This window comes from Parasteatoda tepidariorum, chromosome 2 (genome assembly GCF_982258835.1).
Source record: "Parasteatoda tepidariorum strain Cologne lab strain chromosome 2, Ptep-v5.0, whole genome shotgun sequence".
NCBI lineage: Eukaryota > Metazoa > Arthropoda > Arachnida > Araneae > Theridiidae > Parasteatoda > Parasteatoda tepidariorum.
In genome coordinates, this window is record NC_141756.1 from 29,789,662 (window position 1) to 29,810,366 (window position 20,705).

General features: G+C 27.9%; 1 protein-coding gene and 1 long non-coding RNA gene across 2 annotated transcripts in view; one reads left to right on the forward strand and one right to left on the reverse strand.

Moving 5' to 3' along the window:
* The window catches only part of LOC147814901 (uncharacterized), a 366,044-nt gene that overhangs the window by 285,979 nt on the left and 59,360 nt on the right, over positions 1 to 20,705 (reverse strand). The gene's annotated exons all lie outside the window — the stretch shown is intronic.
* Positions 2,888 to 20,705, forward strand: part of Cerk (Ceramide kinase) — a 37,784-nt gene continuing 19,966 nt past the window's right edge. Inside the window, exons 1-5 of the mRNA XM_043051849.3 lie at positions 2,888 to 3,253; positions 7,763 to 8,047; positions 11,526 to 11,654; positions 14,836 to 14,899; positions 15,062 to 15,282. Coding sequence (XP_042907783.1) covers positions 3,136 to 3,253; positions 7,763 to 8,047; positions 11,526 to 11,654; positions 14,836 to 14,899; positions 15,062 to 15,282 — 817 coding nt within the window. The 5' untranslated portion in view covers positions 2,888 to 3,135. The remainder of the gene's footprint in view (positions 3,254 to 7,762; positions 8,048 to 11,525; positions 11,655 to 14,835; positions 14,900 to 15,061; positions 15,283 to 20,705) is intronic.

Sequence of the window (20,705 nt, forward strand, 5' to 3'; positions counted from 1 at the left end):
TACAAATCTCTTTAATAATTAAGTATAAATTAGCTGACGATTTAAATAGAAACATCGTATTTTATCATTAAAAAAAGAAAAGAAAAAGAAAGGAAAATGATATCTAATCCAAAAAAAAAAAAAAAAAGAAAAAAAAAAAATCATGAATGAAATTTACGCTGGGCTTCTATAGTAAGTCAATTTTCTTCTAAGTCTACCAAATTTAGGCATAAATCGCTCCATTTAAATATTTTTCTCACTGTCGCCAAATTGTTTTTTTTTTTTTTTTAGAATGATTAATTTGAATTGTTCTCATCTTCTACAAAGTGAAAATAAGTAAAAATTTTGATCACACTCTAAAAAAAATGCGTAGATTAATATGGTGTAAAGAAATTTATGGCTCATAAACTTTTTCCGTTCAGTATTAAACTAAATAATAATAAATAATTATTAAAAAGTAGTTTTTTGCATGAAATTATCTTTAGGTAAACGCGTTTCATGAATAGGGTTTTTTTCTTTCTAAATAGCGCAATTCGTTATAAAGATATGACCAAAAAAACACAAAAAGTGAAATTAAAATTCAGGGGAGCAAACTTTAGACAGCTCTTCTGGCTAAACTATTACGACCACAATTTACGGTATGTTTATTCAGAGAAAGTACGCTTTTGAGCTTTATTTTGTAATTAAAAAATATCGCCACCCATAATTAATTAACATATTTGAAGTCCGTCCCCCCTCAAACCATTAAGATTGAGTCCTATAGAGCGTCCGATCATTAAATCAAAAGTTATTCTAGATAGTCCGGTTTTTTTTTTAATTATTTTTTTGCGCACTTTACATAATTAGTTTAGCTATTACTTTCATATGAATTTAGCTATTACTTTGATACCCATTTTAAGACTTGTTAGACGCGAATGAGGAGAAACAAAAGTGAAATGAGAAGAATTTTGTTTTTTCTTATTCACATGCAACAAGCCATGAAAACTTGTGTCTGTTTTAGAGCACTTGAAACATGTCGACTGTTATTTCCTATTTATATATTTTTGAAGTGAATGAAATTTTTAATTAGGTAATATACGTCTTCAGTTTCTTGGGATTATTTATTTAGTATCGTTCGTAAGTATATTACCTTTCAAAAAAAAAAAAGTGGTAAATACTGATTTATTACTATCAAATTTTAAAGTTTCAGAACTCCGAAATAAATTCAAAAGCTAAAAAAGAGACCTACATTTTTTTAAAAACTTTCAGACATAGTATTTGGCAGCAAAAAATTGTGATCTGACAATTTTTCTGAAAAAGGTAGTTGTGAATAAAAATAATCAGAAAGCCGCATAACTTACCTTGGAAAGTTATGTGATTAAGATAGAGTTATATATCTGTATGAATGTTTCAGAATTTTTTTATTTAAAAATTAATCATGAGCAATTTTGATGTTAAAAATATCTATATAAAAAACTTATTTATGCTTAAAAGTTATTTAGAATATTTTTCAATATTTTAATATGAAGTTCTTAGAAAGAAAATGATTGAAATAATTAAAAAGAGTGATTATAAAGGCTTGGGGGCTACGCTTTTTCTTTCTTTTTCTTTTTTAAAAATCATTAGTTTTCAAAAAAAAAAATAAGAAAAGAAAAGGTAAAAAATAAATTATAACTTACTTCCAAAATCGCTTCTCATTCATCATTTTTTTTTTCCTTTTAAAAATCGATATTTTTCAAAAATAAATACTTTAGTTTATAAAATGTATAATTGCGTATTATTATTTTATCTAAGAACATTTTGTTAATGTGTTATTCCTTAGGAAATGAACGATTATTCGAATTTGAAAAATTATCAACTATGCTAAAACGATTATACTACTAGTAGTGCTCAACTACTATACTACACTTAAAAAAAAGAAAGAAAAAACAACAAAAGAAAGAAAAAAAAACTAAAACTAAGGAATGCAGAATGCGTGAGGCAATAAGAAACAATAAATAAGAAAAAAATTAAAACTGTAAAATATACTACGTATAGCAACAACGTCTAATATCTCAATCTCTTACTTTTTTATTTTATGCATTCGTTTCTTTCTTTCGTTTTCTTAACTTTTTTTTGTTGCTTTTGACATTAAATCAAGCGCGAGCTTATAAAATGATGATCGTGAAAAAGAAACGGATAGTCATTAATTAAAACAAGAAGATTCTGCATAGTATTTTTTACCGCAAGTTTAACAATCTTTGAACTAATTATTGAATGTTTATTTTTTATTCCATCGTATTCTTTGTACATTTTCAACCCAATTTTTAAGTTTCTAAGTTTTATAGTTTTTGCGTAGCAAAATGAATTGCAAGTTGAACTTCAGCACCTGAAACAGAACGGCGCTTTTGATTTTTTAACATGGAGAAAAAAAAATTATTCACAAGCAAAATGCTTTTAAAATGAAAAATATCATTCAATATTCCAAAGAGTTAACTACTAAGAGGATAAAAAATATCTAAAACTTAAAAAAAAAATTATAAATTTATTTCAATAAATGATAGAAAAAAAATTAAAAAGATCAAAAAGGTAAAAAAAAAAAAAAAAAAATTTATAGATTAACAATATATTAGCCCTGGTTATTATTTTTGGCATATATTTGGGCATTATTTTTTCATAAGATTATAGTAAATTTTAATAGAAAATTTGTAAAATTCTATTATTTCGAAAAAGAAGCACTCATTTTGGCGAGATGGCGCAAGTGGCTGTTTCTTATTTTATAAAATTTTAGCTCGAAGTAAGAGTAAAAATAAATCAATAACGAATACTTTATACATAATATCAGAATTAGGTTTCTCATTCTGTCTTTCAGTAAATATATGCAGTGCCTACAATTCATATTTTTCACTGTCAGTTAAATATTTAATATAGGAACAGTCCCATACTATTCAAAGAAGAAATATTCATCATCGATTCGCGTAGGCATGTGTCAGTGGCGCGGTGTCGAGAAGATGAATAATGCAATTTTTCGCCATCTCTTTGCCTTGGCGGGTGTCAAACAACCGCCAAGATTCAGTCAGCTGTGTGCCAGTGGTCTCGGAAGACCGTGAGAGATTTTTTTCTTCAAGCAAGTGCAATCGCACTGAACTGCGGATATTTACTTCTCCATGTTCTGGATGACCATCGTGACGGTCCATAATGGCCGGACACGAGCAAGATTTTATTTTAAGTGGCCTTTTTATTACTAAAAGTGAGAGAATTCGTGTGATTTTGAACAAGGAGTGCCTTTTGTGGGAATCTGATAATTTATCAAAATGTAAGAAAAAGGATTATGATTTGTGTTCGACAATTCGAGAAAATGTTTGTTTTTGTTCCTAAACTTATGTAATCTTCTTGTATATAATCTGGACATCTTAATATAGATGTCCAGATTAAATTAATTAATCCAGATAAAATTATTTTATTTTGCGGATATGAGGTTGTTTGCTCAATGGATAATGTTTACATGTTTTGTTGACATCTCTATGGCTGACATAGGAGTGAGAGTGTTGTTTGTAAATAAAGCAATATTTTTCCTGATTCAATGGTTCATCTTTGAATAAATTTTACCTTATCGATTGTATTAGACTAATATAAAATGTTCGAGGGACCTTTTTTAAATAATTTTCATTAGTGAAAATTCGAACGCAGAAGTGTTTGTTACTCGTGGACTTTTTAGAAAATTTTTAGAATGTTAAATCATTAATACATTTTTGCATTTTATAAGCAAGTATATAAATTTTTTTTATCATTTTTATTCTTATTAAATGAACATATTTGCAAAGTTTGCTCGTTAAATTGCAACGAAAAAGAAAAAAAATAGAGTTAAATATTAATTTTACAATTTTGTGCTAATAAGCAAGCGTTTACAGTATTACCTTATTATTATCATTAAATTTACGTATATTTATGTAATTTGGATGTATAGTTAGATTAAAAATAGAAATGATTTTATGTCATTATAATTCATATTAAATTAAACCCATATTTTTGAAATTTGGATATGTAATTAGAACAAAACTGATTTTTTTTTAAGAAATAAAATGTACTAATATATTCATGTTACAATTTTTGTTTATAAACAATAATTTACAATTTATCTTATCATTATTCTTTTTAAATTGGTTATATATTTATGTTATTTGAATGTAACAAATATGGGATAATTTTTTATGTAGTTAAATGATTTATATATTTAGATTACCATTTTTGTATTTATAAAGAAGTACTTCGATTTGTCATATATTTATTATTCTTGTATAATTGGGCACATAATTATGTAATTTGGATGTAGTATAAGAACTGTTAGGAGACAATACACTTAGTTATTTCCTTTAAATTTTTTAACTCATAAAGACAAAATCTGAATTAATATAAATTTTATCTTTAATGTTTTAAAATGATTTTATTATTTTATTACTTACATTAAGGCAGTGTTTTTGACATCAAAAGTTTTTTTAATATAAATACAATCACTATAGATATTTTTTTAAAGTACATAACACATTTTAACTTTTTTTTTTTTTTTTGCACAGTGTGAAAGTTTTACAATTCAATTTAAATAACATATCAAGATTTAACTGATTTATGAATTTTTTTTATTTAATACCACTTTGCAGTTAGTATATTTCCATCTGTGTGTATTTAGGGTAAGACAGTAGCATTGCCAATTAAAGTGAAGAACAAAAAATATTGCTGCCTAACTATTGTATTATTTTTCAGTATATGTGTCAACAACACATATACTGAAAGCATTTTAGTCTTAGTATATGACTAAATCTTTTCTTTTAGTTTAGTTTGTTATTTGTTTTTTTTTATATGTTTTATCTTCATTTATTTTATGATATAGAAATAAAAATTTTATGATTATCTTTATTTTTCAATATTTTTTTTATAAGTTATTTCTTTTATGCAATAAACTATATCAATAAAAGAAACTTAAGAGGGAATTTTTGATTATGGAGATACTAATTTTATTTATTATTTTTAATTACTTTTACCTCCAAGTTGTAAGATATATTGTAATAGAAATTAATTTAATCTGTATTTGTAGGTTAAAATGGGATATTTTTTTTTTAAGATAAAGTATCTACCCTATCAAAAAAGAAAGTAAAAAAGAGAAAGAAAGAAAAATCTTACAAAATTTCTTTTCAAACATTTCAATGCGAACACTATACTTTTAAACTTTTCCCCTAAATAAACATTTTTCTAAAAATGTAACAATTGTTTAAGAATGGACATTGCACTGTACTTGTAGAAATTTTTTATTTTATTTACTTATTATGAAACTGGAGAACCAGTACATTAAAAAGATATTTGTTGCCACATTGTTACAGTTGCTTTGTACTCATAAAATAAAATTAATGTTCATTGCCTGCACAAAATAATCTCAACACTAAAGTGATTATTAAAAAAGTATTTTATGAACTTATGTACTTTAAAAAAAAGGAGTACTTAAAACCCTTTAAACCCTTTCATTGGTAGGTTTGCTTTGAATTACTTTAAAATACCAATTCTTATGAGCACAAAATAAAATAATTTAAGAATAATGTGGTTACTTGAAATATATTTTGTGATATTGATTGTTTTTATAGGTTATTTCTTTAGTCAAGGATTATGAATTGTATCTTAATGAATGCTACAAATTTTAATATTTTTAATAAGAATTATCTTTATTGTTAAAAAAAGTGTTGATTGAAAGATTCAATACTCTGGGCAGCTTTGAGAATAACAAATAGAACAACATTGTTCCTTTATTAACATATTCTTATTAGGATATAGGATAAACCTTAATACATATTTCAGGATTGAGTTATTGTTCTCAAGAACTGGTTCTTCAAAGGAGAAGCTTAAACAATTAGTTTAAACCAACAAAAACCTAGGACAATATAAAATTATCCTAGGTATCATAATGAATCTGAATTCTTTTTCAACATATTTAAAATATTAAATTATTGTATAAATTAATGCTAATGCAAAAATAAATGTTAATGCATGCATATTTGGTTAAAAATATGCAATCAAAAAGTAGAATTATAGTTTTAAGCAGAAGGAAAAATATTTTTACTTTCTTTTCTATTTACTTTTATTGTTTTATTTTATTTAATAGCTCTCATTTTCTCGATTAATTTTTAAACAGACTTAATGCAATGCTGTTATTTGATTTTTTTAATAGTTAAATGGTTAAACAATTAATATTTTGTTTAGTTATAATTAGCAAGGATCAAATTTTTTTCTTTTAATTTTAATGTTTTGCCATGGCATAAAAGCCAACTTACAAAAGGGGATTCATTTATAAAGAGAATTGTCATAAGTAAATGATGGCATGAATAGTTGTTTTAAGTTCTTATTGTTTTTTTTTCTTTCTATATTATTTGATGTCTTTCTTAAAGTAACTATAACTATAGAACTTCCAGGAATTCATTTGCTAGCATACATTGCAAATCATAAATTAGCAACTTAAAGTATTTTCATATTAAGCTATAGATTTAAATATTTTATTTCATAGATTATATTTATGCAATACAAGGTTTTGTTTTAAGGTATTTTCTTCTCAAGAACAGTAGGTACTTTACGGTTGGCTGAGCGCTGGTAAATTCATGGTTAAACCAGTCAAATATTTGTCAAACTTGATAAATCTTTTTTTAAAAAAAATATTTTTGACCACTGACATTGAAATTAAATAAATATGTGGGGAATATTTATTTAATTTCTTGTAAAGTATGTTTTTGTCATTTAAAAATTTTCTCATCACTTCTTTTAATTGCTTACATGAGAATTTTGTATTGTTTTCAAAGTTTAATTTCCATATTTTTCTCAGGAAAAGCTATCTTTTGATTTTTTATACAAATAATCAATTATCTTGAATTAGTTTGTGGAAGTTCTTGTGTACTTATACTTTTTTTCCCTCCAGTTTTTGTACTTATTTTATTTTAATCCATTTGTGATCCAGTTCTTGTACTTTTTTTTACTTTGAACCATTTCTGCCCAGTGTTATTTTAAAATGTTTTTATTTAATAAAGAAAAAAAAAGGTGGCAGGATTATTTCCTTATTAGGATTTATTTTGCATCCGTAATATATTAATTATATAAATATTTATATTTGGAACTTAATTTAAGCAACAGTGCTTTTTTAAGGCTCAAATGGTTACATAACAGAGAGAAATATCCACTCGGTATATATAAATATGTGCTATTATTTTTATCATATGTTTTTTGGACATTATATCGATCATTTTTTTTTGTGCCAGGCACAGAAGAGTTAATAATGTTTACAAAAGATTTTGTTAAGTATGAATCTGAATTATCTGTTGTGCAATTATTTTTTGTACAATGGATGTATTAAATGGACAACTATAGTTATTAAGAACAAAAAATATATTGATAATTATAATAAAGGGAGAAAAACACTAAAACTTACGAACAAATATTTTATTCAAATGGCTAAAAAAATAATTATAAATCTACAAGTTTCGATGCTACACTTTAGTATCATCTTCAGTACACAGTAAAAGATCTTCAGTTTGCTGTATATACAAGATTGCAACAAATGAATGTTATGTAATGTTTTTGTAAAGAAATGTAGTGTTTTTTGTGGTCCTTTTTTATTGTACACTACAGATGATGCTCTAGTGTAGTATTGAAACTTATATACTTTTAATAACTCTTATAATACAAAATTCGGGGGTTTTAACATTGATTTTTGTATTTTATAAATATAGATATTTGAAACTTTCTTCTTAAAATGTTTTTTGCTGATGAATTTTTCTTTTTTTTTTACTTGTAGCTAAAAATGTTGTTCTATTGAAGCACATAATAGCTGTTACACCTTGTGATTGTTCTGGCTATAAGCAAACAAAACCAGTATTATGCTGCTATTGCCAGATTCAAGAGCTTCGAACTGAGCATTCAGCATCAAAATATGTTTTGCCAGTGAACGTGCGATCAATAAAAGTTCATTATGCTGTGCCTTCTGGTAGACATAAATGGAAACTTGCTAGTCATGTTCTACAACCTCTTGATGCGGTGAGAGTGAAAGATTGGATCGATTCTATTCAAGATTTATTAGCAGGTTTCTTATATTTTGTTCACTAATTTTTTTCTATTTTTACGTATAATTTTTTGCTAAATATACTAATCTCATTTAAAAGCTTGTAATGGGAAATATGGTATGAATATGATGCCATAAAAAGCACAATGTTCAACAGATTGTATGGGGTGTATATAATTTAATAAGTATATTCTATTCATTTAAGAGGCATTGATTTTCGAATTATTTGAAACATGACATGAATGTGATGCGTACTAAAAAACAATGTCTGACTTATTATATGGTATGTATAAGATATAATGTGAAGTATATTCCATTAATTTAAAAGACATTGATTTTTTGTTTATTAAGTTCTGAAGAACAATGTTTAAATGTTCATATGTATATAATTTTAAGTTAAGCATATTTAACTCACGTAAAAGTTACCTGTAACCAAAAGTAATCAATTTACTTTGTAAGGACTTTTGCTCTTGATCTTTACCATAAGGTAGGATCAGTTTCCTTCTATCTGAATTTTTCTGGAGGTGCTGTCTCCATACACTTCTTTGAAAATAAAAAGAATACAAAATTCAATTGTATATACTTTGTACAGTCACAGGCGAAGATATAATGATGCTAAACAGCAAGTAATGATTAGGCTATTGATCGAAAGCGATGTTTGATGACTATGTAAAAGGATGGTTTTGCAATTCACCTTCTGCTGCGCTTGGCCCGTTTTGCCGTAAAACGTGATTTTCAAATGCATATAAAACATGGATTTCATCTTCTATGTTTTCGTGTATTCAGATATTGGAAAAGTTTATTTAGAACTTTAAGAAAAAGAGAGGGGAAAAAAAAACAGATTTCTAAAATTTAAGAAAATTGGTGTTTTTGCAACTGAATAGCACACATGCTTACTAGACATATTTTGCATTTGTAATGTATTGAATTTTATCCACCAATTGCAAATCTTTTTTTAAAATTTCAGTTTCTTTCATAGTTACATTTATAATATGTTTTCCACATTTACATAGTTTTTATAGATTTTAAAATGGACTTATTTGATTTTTTTTTTTTTTTTTTGCATGCAAATTTTTCATTTTATAAGAATAAAGCAATCATTATATAAAGCCTTTAATAACTAGTTCATAAAAATAATTTCACTTTATTTACATTTGTAATGTCAGGGGCCTGTCCAGGCCGAATTTACTACCGTTTAGAGCAGTGGTTTCCAACTTGTATGAGGCCGGGGGCCACAATTAAAAACGCAAATCAAATGGCGGGCCGCAACTTGATCAAAATTTTAATGTAGGACTCCTTTATGTTTGAAGGAACATTAAATATTACTGTCAGATTTTTACCCAAGTTGTACAAAACAAAAGTATTGAATTACAAATTAAAATAAGAAGTAGATTTTTAAAAATACTTAATTGTTACTAATAATATTTAAAAAAATATTAAATGGTAAAAATTCGGGCTACAATAACTTTAATGTGCACCTATATGTATTAAACAATTAATGTGCAACAGATATCTAATTGTTAAGATTTAAAACTTCAAAAAGGTTGGTATTAAAACTTACATAGTACCACACAAAATGTTTAATGAGAAAATTGAGGTTTGTCTGCTACAACCACCAGAGAATAGATATTTACATCTTAAATTAAAAATTTACAAATGTGTGTGTAAATATTTTCGTCCAAAATGAGTGGTTTCAAAAAGCTAAATCGGAGAATTTCTTCAAGAACATTTCTGATGCACACATGCTGAATTACATTCACAAAATACAAAAAAAAGAAAAAAATTTAATTAAAAAGAGCAGCATACACGATTATTTTTGTATTTAAATAAATATTTTCTTAAATGCAAAACCCGAGAAAATAATTTTTTTCTCCACCGTTAGTATGTTAAATTTCACAGAAACGAAGAAATTAGGTTTCTATAAACGAGAAAAGTATTTTAAGCCCATATAGATTTTTTATGAAAATTGTCCGCAAAAAAAATTTCAACTAATATATTTTAGGCCGCGGGCCACAAAAAAAGGCTTTGCGGGCCGGATACGACCCCTGGGCTGCCAGTTAGAAACTGCTGGTTTAGAGGTACCTTCACAAATTCAACGTTAGGAAAAACGGTAGTTTTACAAATTCAACTTTAGGAAAAACGGTAGTTTCACAGAATACTTTTTCTTTAAATTTAATTTTTGTATCCCTTAAGAAACGATAAATCCATATTTTTGTGTTGAATTTTTAATATAATTTTTAATTTTTCACAAATTATGTCTAAATTTTCATGAAATAGGTACCTTTCAGAAAAACCTAGACAGATCCCTGAATGTTATTTAGGATGAATTTATTAAATGAATTTTGTAAAAATGAATAAGCATTTAATAGTAGCTCAATTAATTACTTAAAGAACTTGTATGCCATGTTTTTGGACAAATTTAAATTTAGACCACTTCTGTAACAGACTAATAAGTTTATTTTTTCATGCATTTAGACTATATTTCTCCTTTTGTTAACAGAGATAAGCTAATCACAAACTCCCCTACTTTCACAAGATTACATAAGCAGGGTTATATTTACATGTGTTGTTTTTAAAATGTAATTTATTTATTTTTTTGCCAAAATGTTATTTTAAAATTTTTTTAAAATTTTTTTTTAAAAAGGTTTCTTCCTTCTGATTATGAGAATTTAGTTTCGTATGTAAGCATTGCTTATAATTCCGTTTTTTTCCATTAAATGTTTATGAAATATTTGAACTTGTTTTAAATATTTATAATTTGTTAACATTCCTTTTCAGCTTGAAAATAAAATTATTTTTCTATATAATTACAATATTAATTTCAGCAACATCAAGCATTATTTTACTTTTAACTGAGTAATTAAGTTCAGTGCTAAAACTTCATAATTATTACGAGTTTTTCTTGGCTTTTGTAAGTTTACTTTTTGCCGAATGTTTTATTTTTAAAATGATTTTATTATTATTGAATCTGATGTGAAATGTTTTTATGAATTTATTTATTATACCCATATCTGAATAGTTCAATAAAATGTATATTTTTAATTGTTATGTAGTAGTATAGATGTGGGTTGGGTAAATACCCAGTGGATAGGATATTTATAAATGGATATTTACCTTTGCCTAGGGCAAATACCCAAAATATGGATTTTGATAACCTTTTGTTCTTTTTAAAGCATATAAACATGATTCTTTTTGCTTATAATTCTGAAAATTAAATTAAACTTTAATTTTTTAGTAAAAATATGATCTGAGGCATAAACTATTTACTCTTCATGTGTGTGTATCTTTAAAAATGGGTAACACAGTATGGGTAATACAGTATACTGTATAATTTTGACCGGCTTTTGATTAAAAAAAAAAAAAACTGAAATTTTAGGAAAGTTCTAAGGACAATTTCCAAAATAATTTCCAAACTCAATTAGAATCACTGTGTGGATGGAAATAGATTTATATTATTTTTATTTAAAAACATCTTTATTTATAAATTTTTCTTTTGTAGAATTGAATAGGCCTAAACACCTGCTAATATTCATCAATCCATATGGAGGAAAAAAGAGAGGCATCAAAATATATGAGAGAAAAGTTTTACCCATTCTTCATCTTGCTGGTGTTGATGCACATGCTGTTGGTTAGTTGATCTATTTTCTAATTTTAAAGAGAAATAAATATTTGTTTTTGTATTTTTTTTCTTCAGAAGTATGTTTAGTTGCAATCACTTTGGATTGTCAAGGCTCTACTATATTGTAATTTTTTTCTTAGACAAATATAGTCTGTCTATCTAAAGAACTCCCCTTCCACTGCCGCAGAGTCTAGGCTTGATATGGAAACTAGAAAGAGCATATTTTGGGAGAGAAGAGCTTTTTATACTTACTAATAATACTTTAATACTATGCTGATCCCTGAACCTGAGAAAACTTGTCTCAAATATTATCCCACACTCCTACTCCAAATATTTCATCCTTGTAACCATACTCACTGACAGTATTACAGATGACTGATAAGAGGATTTCTTTAGTTAGATAGATTGTACAGTAGAGTCTCTTTATATACATATGTATTTTTACCATCCCATTATACATTTGTGTACTTGTTAGGGTCGACAAAAATCATGACTTTCTTCTCAAAAGAAAAAGTATTTTTATTTTAATCAGCTTTTTTTTTTTATATATCTTGAATCATATACTTTTGATTCCCTATGCCAGTCAAAGCTTAGATGAAATTTATAAGTAATGCCTAATATTGTTTAAAGAAACAATATTATAAGTACAGTATATTTAATATTGCTAACTAATATTGCCAAAATAATTATATAATTATTGCAAACTAACTACTGAAAAAAATAAAGCATAATTGTTTTCAATCAAGGATTTTATTTTCATGAATGTGTAAAGACAAATATGAAATTTATTAGTTGGATATCAAATGAAGAATAAATTTGTCTAGATCAAGAGACATAAAAGTATCAATTATTCTAAATTACTCTTGGATAAGAAAAGTCTTACCTTATTAATTAAATACACAAGTTACATTGTTTATAAGTTTGAAAAGTATTTGTTAAGTCTAAATCGTTACAATTGAAGTATGCTTGTTAAATAGCAAATACATACTTGGAAAGTTGTAATTTAGAAATTCCATATCACTATAATCCACATTTAGCGTTTTTTTTTTTTTAAATTTTTTTTATTTTATTAGTTCAGATTTACTTTTAGTTTATTTTGAACATTAAATAATAATTTATGTGCATTACTCTCTAGCATTATTTTTCTGCATAAGACCTATTATATTAAGGAAATCATATAAAAAAAATTATAAACTTAATTATTTATTTATAAATTATTATAAATAAAAATATTTTTAATTTAATTCAATGATTTAAAAAAAATTGGATGATTTAAATTTGGTTCCAGTTGAAAAATTTGTTTCAGAAAACATTTCCTTGTATGGAAGTTAAGGGATTTGTGCAGATATTTCAATCTTACAAAATTTATACTTGGTATAATAAGTTCAATTTTTTTGTATTTATGATTAATTAAAAAGATGTAACATGTATTATAAAGCAGTATTTGAATGGAATGATTTTTATTCTAATAGAATTTTGTTATTCGAAAAGAAACAGACACTATGAGATAAAATGGTATGATGATGCGTGATGTACAGAGCCCCTTAACTGTTTTGTTTTTTACATAAAATTTTGATGTTCGAACTCAGGAAAAAGGTTCAACCTAGTTTAACCAGATCTGTTTTGTAGCAAACTCTGGTTGTTTCTTTGTGTGAGAGGGACAAGGATGTTTCATCACTGTTGTTTGTTTAGGTTTAGAACAAAGCTGTGACAAATATTTTCTTTCTGACAATTAGCTTGGTTAGCAGTTAACTTCACTAAGGCACAAAATGAGAAGATGATTAGATGTTCATTGGCTGCATAGAAATTCCTACTTACTTCAAAAATAACAAAAATTAAAAAAGGCAAACATCTGAAAAATTCTAAAACTGTAAAAAGTCAAAAAGATATACATCTGGAAAAAAATTTTTGAAATGATGAAAATTGTAAACAAGCATTAGAAATTATTAATATTATATAAAGATAACAATCTGGAAAATTCATTATAGGGAAACTATCACTTTGTTATCTGAAGTCTATTCTGAATGTTTTTGAATATTATGATTTAAAATTTTCACCATGGAGAGATATTTGCTGTAGAAAAACTTTTCTTCCATTGAAACTCTGCTAAATATATAATAAATATTGGTTGCAATAAAATATATCTGTTCTAAATTTATTTTGATTAAGGGAAGTATGTTTTATTAAGGTAGAAATATTAAAAAAGCTTGTATATATTTGTTAAAATTTTTATTTTATTAGAAATGTAACCATTTAAAGTTCTTGATAAAATAAAAACTTCATTTCATAAAAAAAAAAAACATTAAGATGAATAAAGTCGATAGACCAGGCGCCCTTCAAGGTGCCTTCTAATTCTTAGTTCTGGACTCAAATGTTAGCCATTCCAGTATACTTGTTACTATAGAGTGTTTCTTCATCATGTTGCTAGGAAATTGCTAATATTCTATCCTGTTTTGGTTTTATACTCAGTTTACACATTGAGGCCTATTAACAAAATTAAAGTCCTTTAAAGATTCAGTCAGTATTGATAATCACTACGGATACATAATTTGCCATTGCAAATTAGGCTACATCGGAGAAACCAGACATGCTTTAAAATTTAGATTAAAGGGATGCCATAGATATGTTTCACAACAATTCGATAAATCTTCTCTTACCTTACATTGTTGGAATGTTAGGCATACATTTTGACATTGCCAAAACTAATCCTGTCACATCAGTTTATTTTGATGCTCTGGAATCTTGTTTCATTCAAATGAATGCCAATTCCCTTGTTGGTCACTGGTTCATCTTGTTTTATTTTTTCAAAGGTATTTATTTTTCATTGGCTATTTTACACTTTCTATTTCACTCTCAGCGACAGCCTTTTTTGTAATTTTGTGTCACCATTATTTAAATTCCACTTTTTATTGACAACTTTATGCTTTCTGTTTCAAATCTCTTTTGTTTTATTCAGATTTGGAGAATGTGGGTGCCTATTTTTGAACATTTGAAACTTATAGACTTTTTTCACCTTCATATTTTTTGAAGCAAATGAAGTTTTTATTTTATCATGTTCTTGGTATTATTCATTTAACAATTTAGAGTTCATTTTTTTTTGAAACTATCTTCAAAAATCTCAAAAATAATACTGATCTTATTTTGTAAACATAAGCAAGTGATAGTATTAATTTAAACTTTCTATGTTTAGTTACCCAACGACCAAATCATGCCAAGGAAATGATTGCTGATATTGATATTTTGAAATATGATGGGTAAGCTACAATTTTATTTTCATGAAATACGTGTTTTTTATGCATGTTCCAGAAAAATTAATATTTTTTTCTGAGAAATTATGCATATTTAAATGAATTTTAAGATACAGAAAGTTCAGAAATTATATGAGACTGCTTATTTAATTTAAACTTTTTTATTAGGATACTATGTGTCGGCGGAGACGGGATGTTCAGTGAAATTTTGAACAGTGTCCTCCTGAAGACACAAAAGGAAAAAGGAATAGAAATGGACGACATGTACAATCCACTGGTGGTGCCCAGAATACCTCTTGGTATTATTCCTGCTGGTTCCACAAATGCTGCTGTCAATTCCATAACAGGATCTTCGGATCCACTATCTGCAACCCTCTTGGTAGTAATGGGTGAGTTAATACTGCTTATTAGTATAATTTCATGAATTAAATAACGTCACTTAAAAATTGCTGATTTTTTTTTAATACTGACCAACTATCTTTAAAAATTAATAAGCAAATGTAACAATGGATGAGCTTTGTTTTGTTTTCCATTTACTTACTATCAAAGCTTAAAATTAATGGTCGGCTGTTAGCCTGGGACCACTAAAATTTGACTTAGACCACTAAAAAATATAATTTCCACAGGAACCCTGTTAAAACCACGAAAAAACATCTGTACACCGCGCGACTAGATTAATTTTTTAGGTGGGTGTCTGGATACTTTTGGTCAGATAGTATTGATAAAATGCATTTTTGAATGAACTTAAGAGTAAAATTGCATTATATTACTTTAAATATAACTTATAAATTTTAGTACTTTTTGTCACATGTCAAAAAATTGCCAGGTCAAAGCATAAAAATCACTGACCAGATCCATTTCATTACGTAAGGTGTATTGATACTTTTGACCAGATAGTATAGTTGAAGTAATAAAAAATATTAGAATAAAAAATTTATGCAATATGTCTGTGCATAAACATTGTGTTCGTTTTCCTCTCATATATTAGTTGTTGGCGCCTCTATCGGCTTTGGCTTCGTTTATCTTTTCATTTGGCGAAAAGAAGAGCTCTTGTTGTTTTTTGTTTTTGATATCGTCGGACGTCTTCAAATGGCGTCATTCATCGTTTCGTTAATAAATTGTTAAATAGTTATCGTTTGTACTTAATCATTCGCAAATACAGTCCGCATATCGACCCCCTCAACATGTTCCTGTCTACCCGGAGTTCAAACTTGATATAATTTGAAAATAACAATTTTGATCAACTTTCGTTTTCGTTTCGTCATAACTTCGTTTTTGGATTTCGTTTGATACATTTTTGATTTGCAAAAATGACTGACACTGAAGAACAATATGAAAAGAGCTTAAAACAATTGAATCGTCGTCGTGGTAGCTCTAAAAGCAAAATAACTAGGTTGGAAAGCTTTATTTCTACAAATGGAAATGAGGCTGATTGTCTAGAACTGCAATCTCGTATCGATAGCATAGGATTAATTCTTCAAGAAATTGAAGTTTTAAAACTGGATTATTATTCAATTTTGAAGGATGAAGAATTAGAAGCTTATCAATCCCATTTTGATGAAATGGAAGAACAGATAGAATCTTGCAAGGTAAGCTTACAAAGACTTTTTCATTCAAGAAGTTCTAATATTTCTCATTTGCATAACAATGAACAATTAAGTACTAGTAAAATAAATGTTAAATTGCCAGACATTTGCTTGCCTTGTTTTGATGGAAAAATAGAAAATTGGAATAACTTTAAGCTTCAATTTGATAGTTTGATAACTGAAAATCAGTCTTTAAATAGCATGCAGAAATTGTTTTATTTGCGTTCAGCTTTAAAAGGTGACGCTAAATATATTGAAACACCAGAAGATACTTTTGAATCATTGATGAAAATCCTAAAAGAAAGATTTGAAAATACTCGTTTAATTGTAAACAATTATATCTCGTACATTTTGAATTTTGAAAAAATTTCTGTTGAATCTTATAAAGAATTGAGACATTTAATTGATACTTTAAATAAAAGTTTAAGAGGTTTAAAATTAATGAAATTGGAAAGTAATGATCTTGTTGAACAATTAATAATTAACATAACTGTTCAAAAATTGGATAAGGAAAGTCGCAAACAGTATGAAATGAGTTTAACTTCTACTGAACTTCCAAAATTCAATACATTTATGGAATTTATTCAAAAAAGATGTCAAACATTAGAAAATCTTCAGGGAAACTTTTTTGTGAACAAAGCTAAGAATATTCAACATCAAAACAAAGCACGCAACTTTGTTGTGAAATCGAATTGCAATAAATGCCATTTGTGTTCAAAGGACCATTTAATTTACAACTGTCCCTCTTTTTTAAAAATGTCACCAATACTCAGATTTGATGTTGTTAAGAAAAATAATCTGTGCATTAATTGTTTAAATGCATCACATAAACTGAATTCCTGTCCATCGAAATTTACATGCAAATTCTGTCAAGCTAAGCATAATTCCTTATTGCATCGCAAGGAAAATAATTTTCGCCAAACGGAGATTAATTCGGAATCTCTAATAGAGCAAGAATCGCAGGCGCCAGTCTGTAATCCAACTTCTCAGGACATAAATAATGTTTCGAATGATACTTTAATATCTCATGTGTTCGCTACTACAAACACTTGTAGAAATAAAAACATAATTCTCGCAACGGCTCTAGCTTGGATTTGGAATCCTGTGAGTAACTGTTTCGTTCAAGGACGTTTATTGTTGGATAGTGGAAGTATGGTAAACATTATGACTTCGGATTTCGCAAACAAAATCGAATTGAAAAAAGAAAGAATAAATATTCCAATAAGTGGGTTAGGAGGAAATGAAACAAATGTTAAATATAAATTGAATGCTCTTGTTTCTAATAAAGATTCATCGTTTTCGCTTCGCACTGAATTTTTAGTAGTCAATAAAATTACGGATTTAATTCCATCTAACACTTTGAATTTACAGAACATTATTATTCCCAATCATTTAATATTAGCTGATCCCTCTTTCACTAAGGCTGGAAAAATTGATATGATCTTAGGTGCTGAACATTTTTTTGAAGTCATTAAAGAAAATAAATATCGCACTTCAGAAAACTTAACATTTCAAGATTCTGTTTTTGGTTTTATTGCTAGTGGTTCATTTGAATCCAAACATCCAAACATTATTGTAATTTAGTTTATCGTGCAGAAAACATTGAAAATAGCATTAAGAAATTTTGGGAAATTGAAGAAATAGATAATTCCCGAATTTTGAGTGATGAAGAAGCATTTTGCGAAAGTCACTTTCAAAAGAATCATAAAAGAGCAGAAAACGGTCGTTACATGGTTAAAATGCCTATTCGTGAGGAAGCGCTGGAAACTATCGGTGAATCTCGTTATATAGCTCAGAAACGCTTGAATGAGACCGTGAGAAGATTGAACACCAATCCTGAAATGAAGAAACTTTATTGTGAATTCATAAATGAATACGAAAATTTAAATCATTTGGAAAAGGTTGTAGATGATGTTTCACCTTCTTTATCATATTATATGCCACATCATGGCATTTTTCGCCCCGACAAAACTTCAACAAAACTAAGAGTCGTATTTAATGCCTCTACGCCTACATCGACAGGACAAAGCTTAAATGACATATTGCTAACCGGAGAAGTGAGAGAAAACGTTTTTGATTTGATTGTTCGATTTCGAAAACACAAGATTGCCTTAACAGCTGATATTAGGAAGATGTTTCGTCAAATATTAATCGATCCGTCTCAAAGAGATTTATTGAGAATTTTGTGGAAAACTCAAGAAGACGAAGTGCCTACAGTATTCAGAATGAAAACAATTACGTATGGAACAAAAAACGCTCCATTTCTGGCCATCAGAACATTGAAGCAGTTAGCGATGGATGAACAGTTGAATTACCCTCTTGCTTCAGAAGTTGTTCTTTCTGATTTATACATGGACGATGTAGTTACTGGATCAACAGATCTTAAATCGGCTTTAGAGTTAAAGACTCAATTAGTAAAAATGTTTGATAGTTGTGGCATGACCTTGCACAAATGGAACTCGAATTCCAGGGACTTGATCAATGACAGCAACTTTAACGAAGAATTCTCTTTCGAGAATGAAGAATCTACTAAAACACTAGGTATAATTTGGCAACCGGGACAAGATAAGTTCACTTTCAAAGTATGCGTGTCCCAGCAATCAACCTATACCAAACGAGATGTATTGTCTGTCATTGCTAGGTTGTATGATCCAATTGGCTTTCTTGGACCCGTCATTAGTAGAGCTAAGATAATGCTTCAAAAACTTTGGACTCAAAACCTTAATTGGGATGACACTTTGCCGGATCACATTGCTCTAGAATGGAATCGTTTTGTCAGTAACCTGAAATCTTTAGAGAACATTCGAATCGACAGATATGTTCTAACCTCTAAAGTTAGGAAAATTGCTCTCGTTGGATTTGCTGATGCTTCCACTTTGGCTTACGGAGCTGTGATATATCTTCATCCTGACAGTTCTAACTCTGCCTTTAAAATCCTAGCCAGTAAATCTAGAATTGCACCTCTAAAAACAATATCCGTACCTCGTTTGGAGTTATGTGCATGCCTTTTGCTCGCTAAGTTAGTTCAAAAAGTTATAGCTGCTTTAAGAATGGATATCAAAGAGGTCACTTTATTTTCAGACTCTACCATCGCATTGGCTTGGATTAACTCATCTCCGCACCAATTAAAAACATTTGTTGGAAATCGTGTATCCAAAATTCAAACACTTTCAAATAATTTTCACTGGAGACATATACCATCTGAGGAGAATCCTGCTGACTTGATTTCGCGAGGAATCGATCCTTCCGAATTGGTGTCACTGGACTTGTGGTTCTCTGGACCATCGAATTTAGACATTCAACCAACAGATCAACAATCCATTGAAATTTTGAACAGTGAACTTTATGAGCGTGAACTTAAAAAATCATCGAATATAACTCTTACTTTGTCTTCCAACTCAGACTTTGTTAATAGTTTTCTCACTTTAAGTAATAATTTTGTAAAACTAATTCGTATTTTGAGTTACATTTATAGGTTCATATCTAATTGTCGGAAACAGGAAAGGATGTTTGGTCCCATCACTAGAGAGGAACTTCAGCATGCAAAGCTTTCTCTAGTAAAGTTAGTACAGGTAATTGTATTTAGGAAGGAGATACATGCATTAAAAAATAAAAAAAGATTGAAGGACAGCCACGTAAGTAATTTAAATCCTTTTCTTGATTCTAATGGTTTAGTTAGAGTAGGAGGCAGAATCAAGAATTCGAATTTATCTTATGATCAAAAGCACCCATTGCTAATTCCAAGAGATCATAAAATAACTACTTTAATTTTCCAGTATTTTCATTTAAAAAATTTGCACGTTGGTGCGCAAACTTTGCTTCATTGTGTTAGACAAGAGTTTTGGCCCCTAAATGGTAGGAACACTGCTCGAAAAATCGTTCACGATTGCATAACATGTTTCAAAGCCAAACCTAAGATAGAACAGCAAATTATGGCTTCTTTACCGAAAGAAAGAGTTACCATAAGCCCCCCTTTTTCAAGAACTGGCACCGACTTATGCGGTCCCTTTCTTATTAAATATAAAAATCAGCGGAAGGGAATCTTAAACAAAATCTATGTTGTAATTTTTGTATGTTTAATTACTCGTGCCATTCATTTGGAAATAGTAAGTGATTTGACAGCAGAAGCATTAATTGCCACCCTTAAAAGGTTTTTCGCGAGAAGAGGTCTGCCTTCTATTATATTTTCCGATAATGCCACAAATTATGCTGGTGCTCATTCTGAA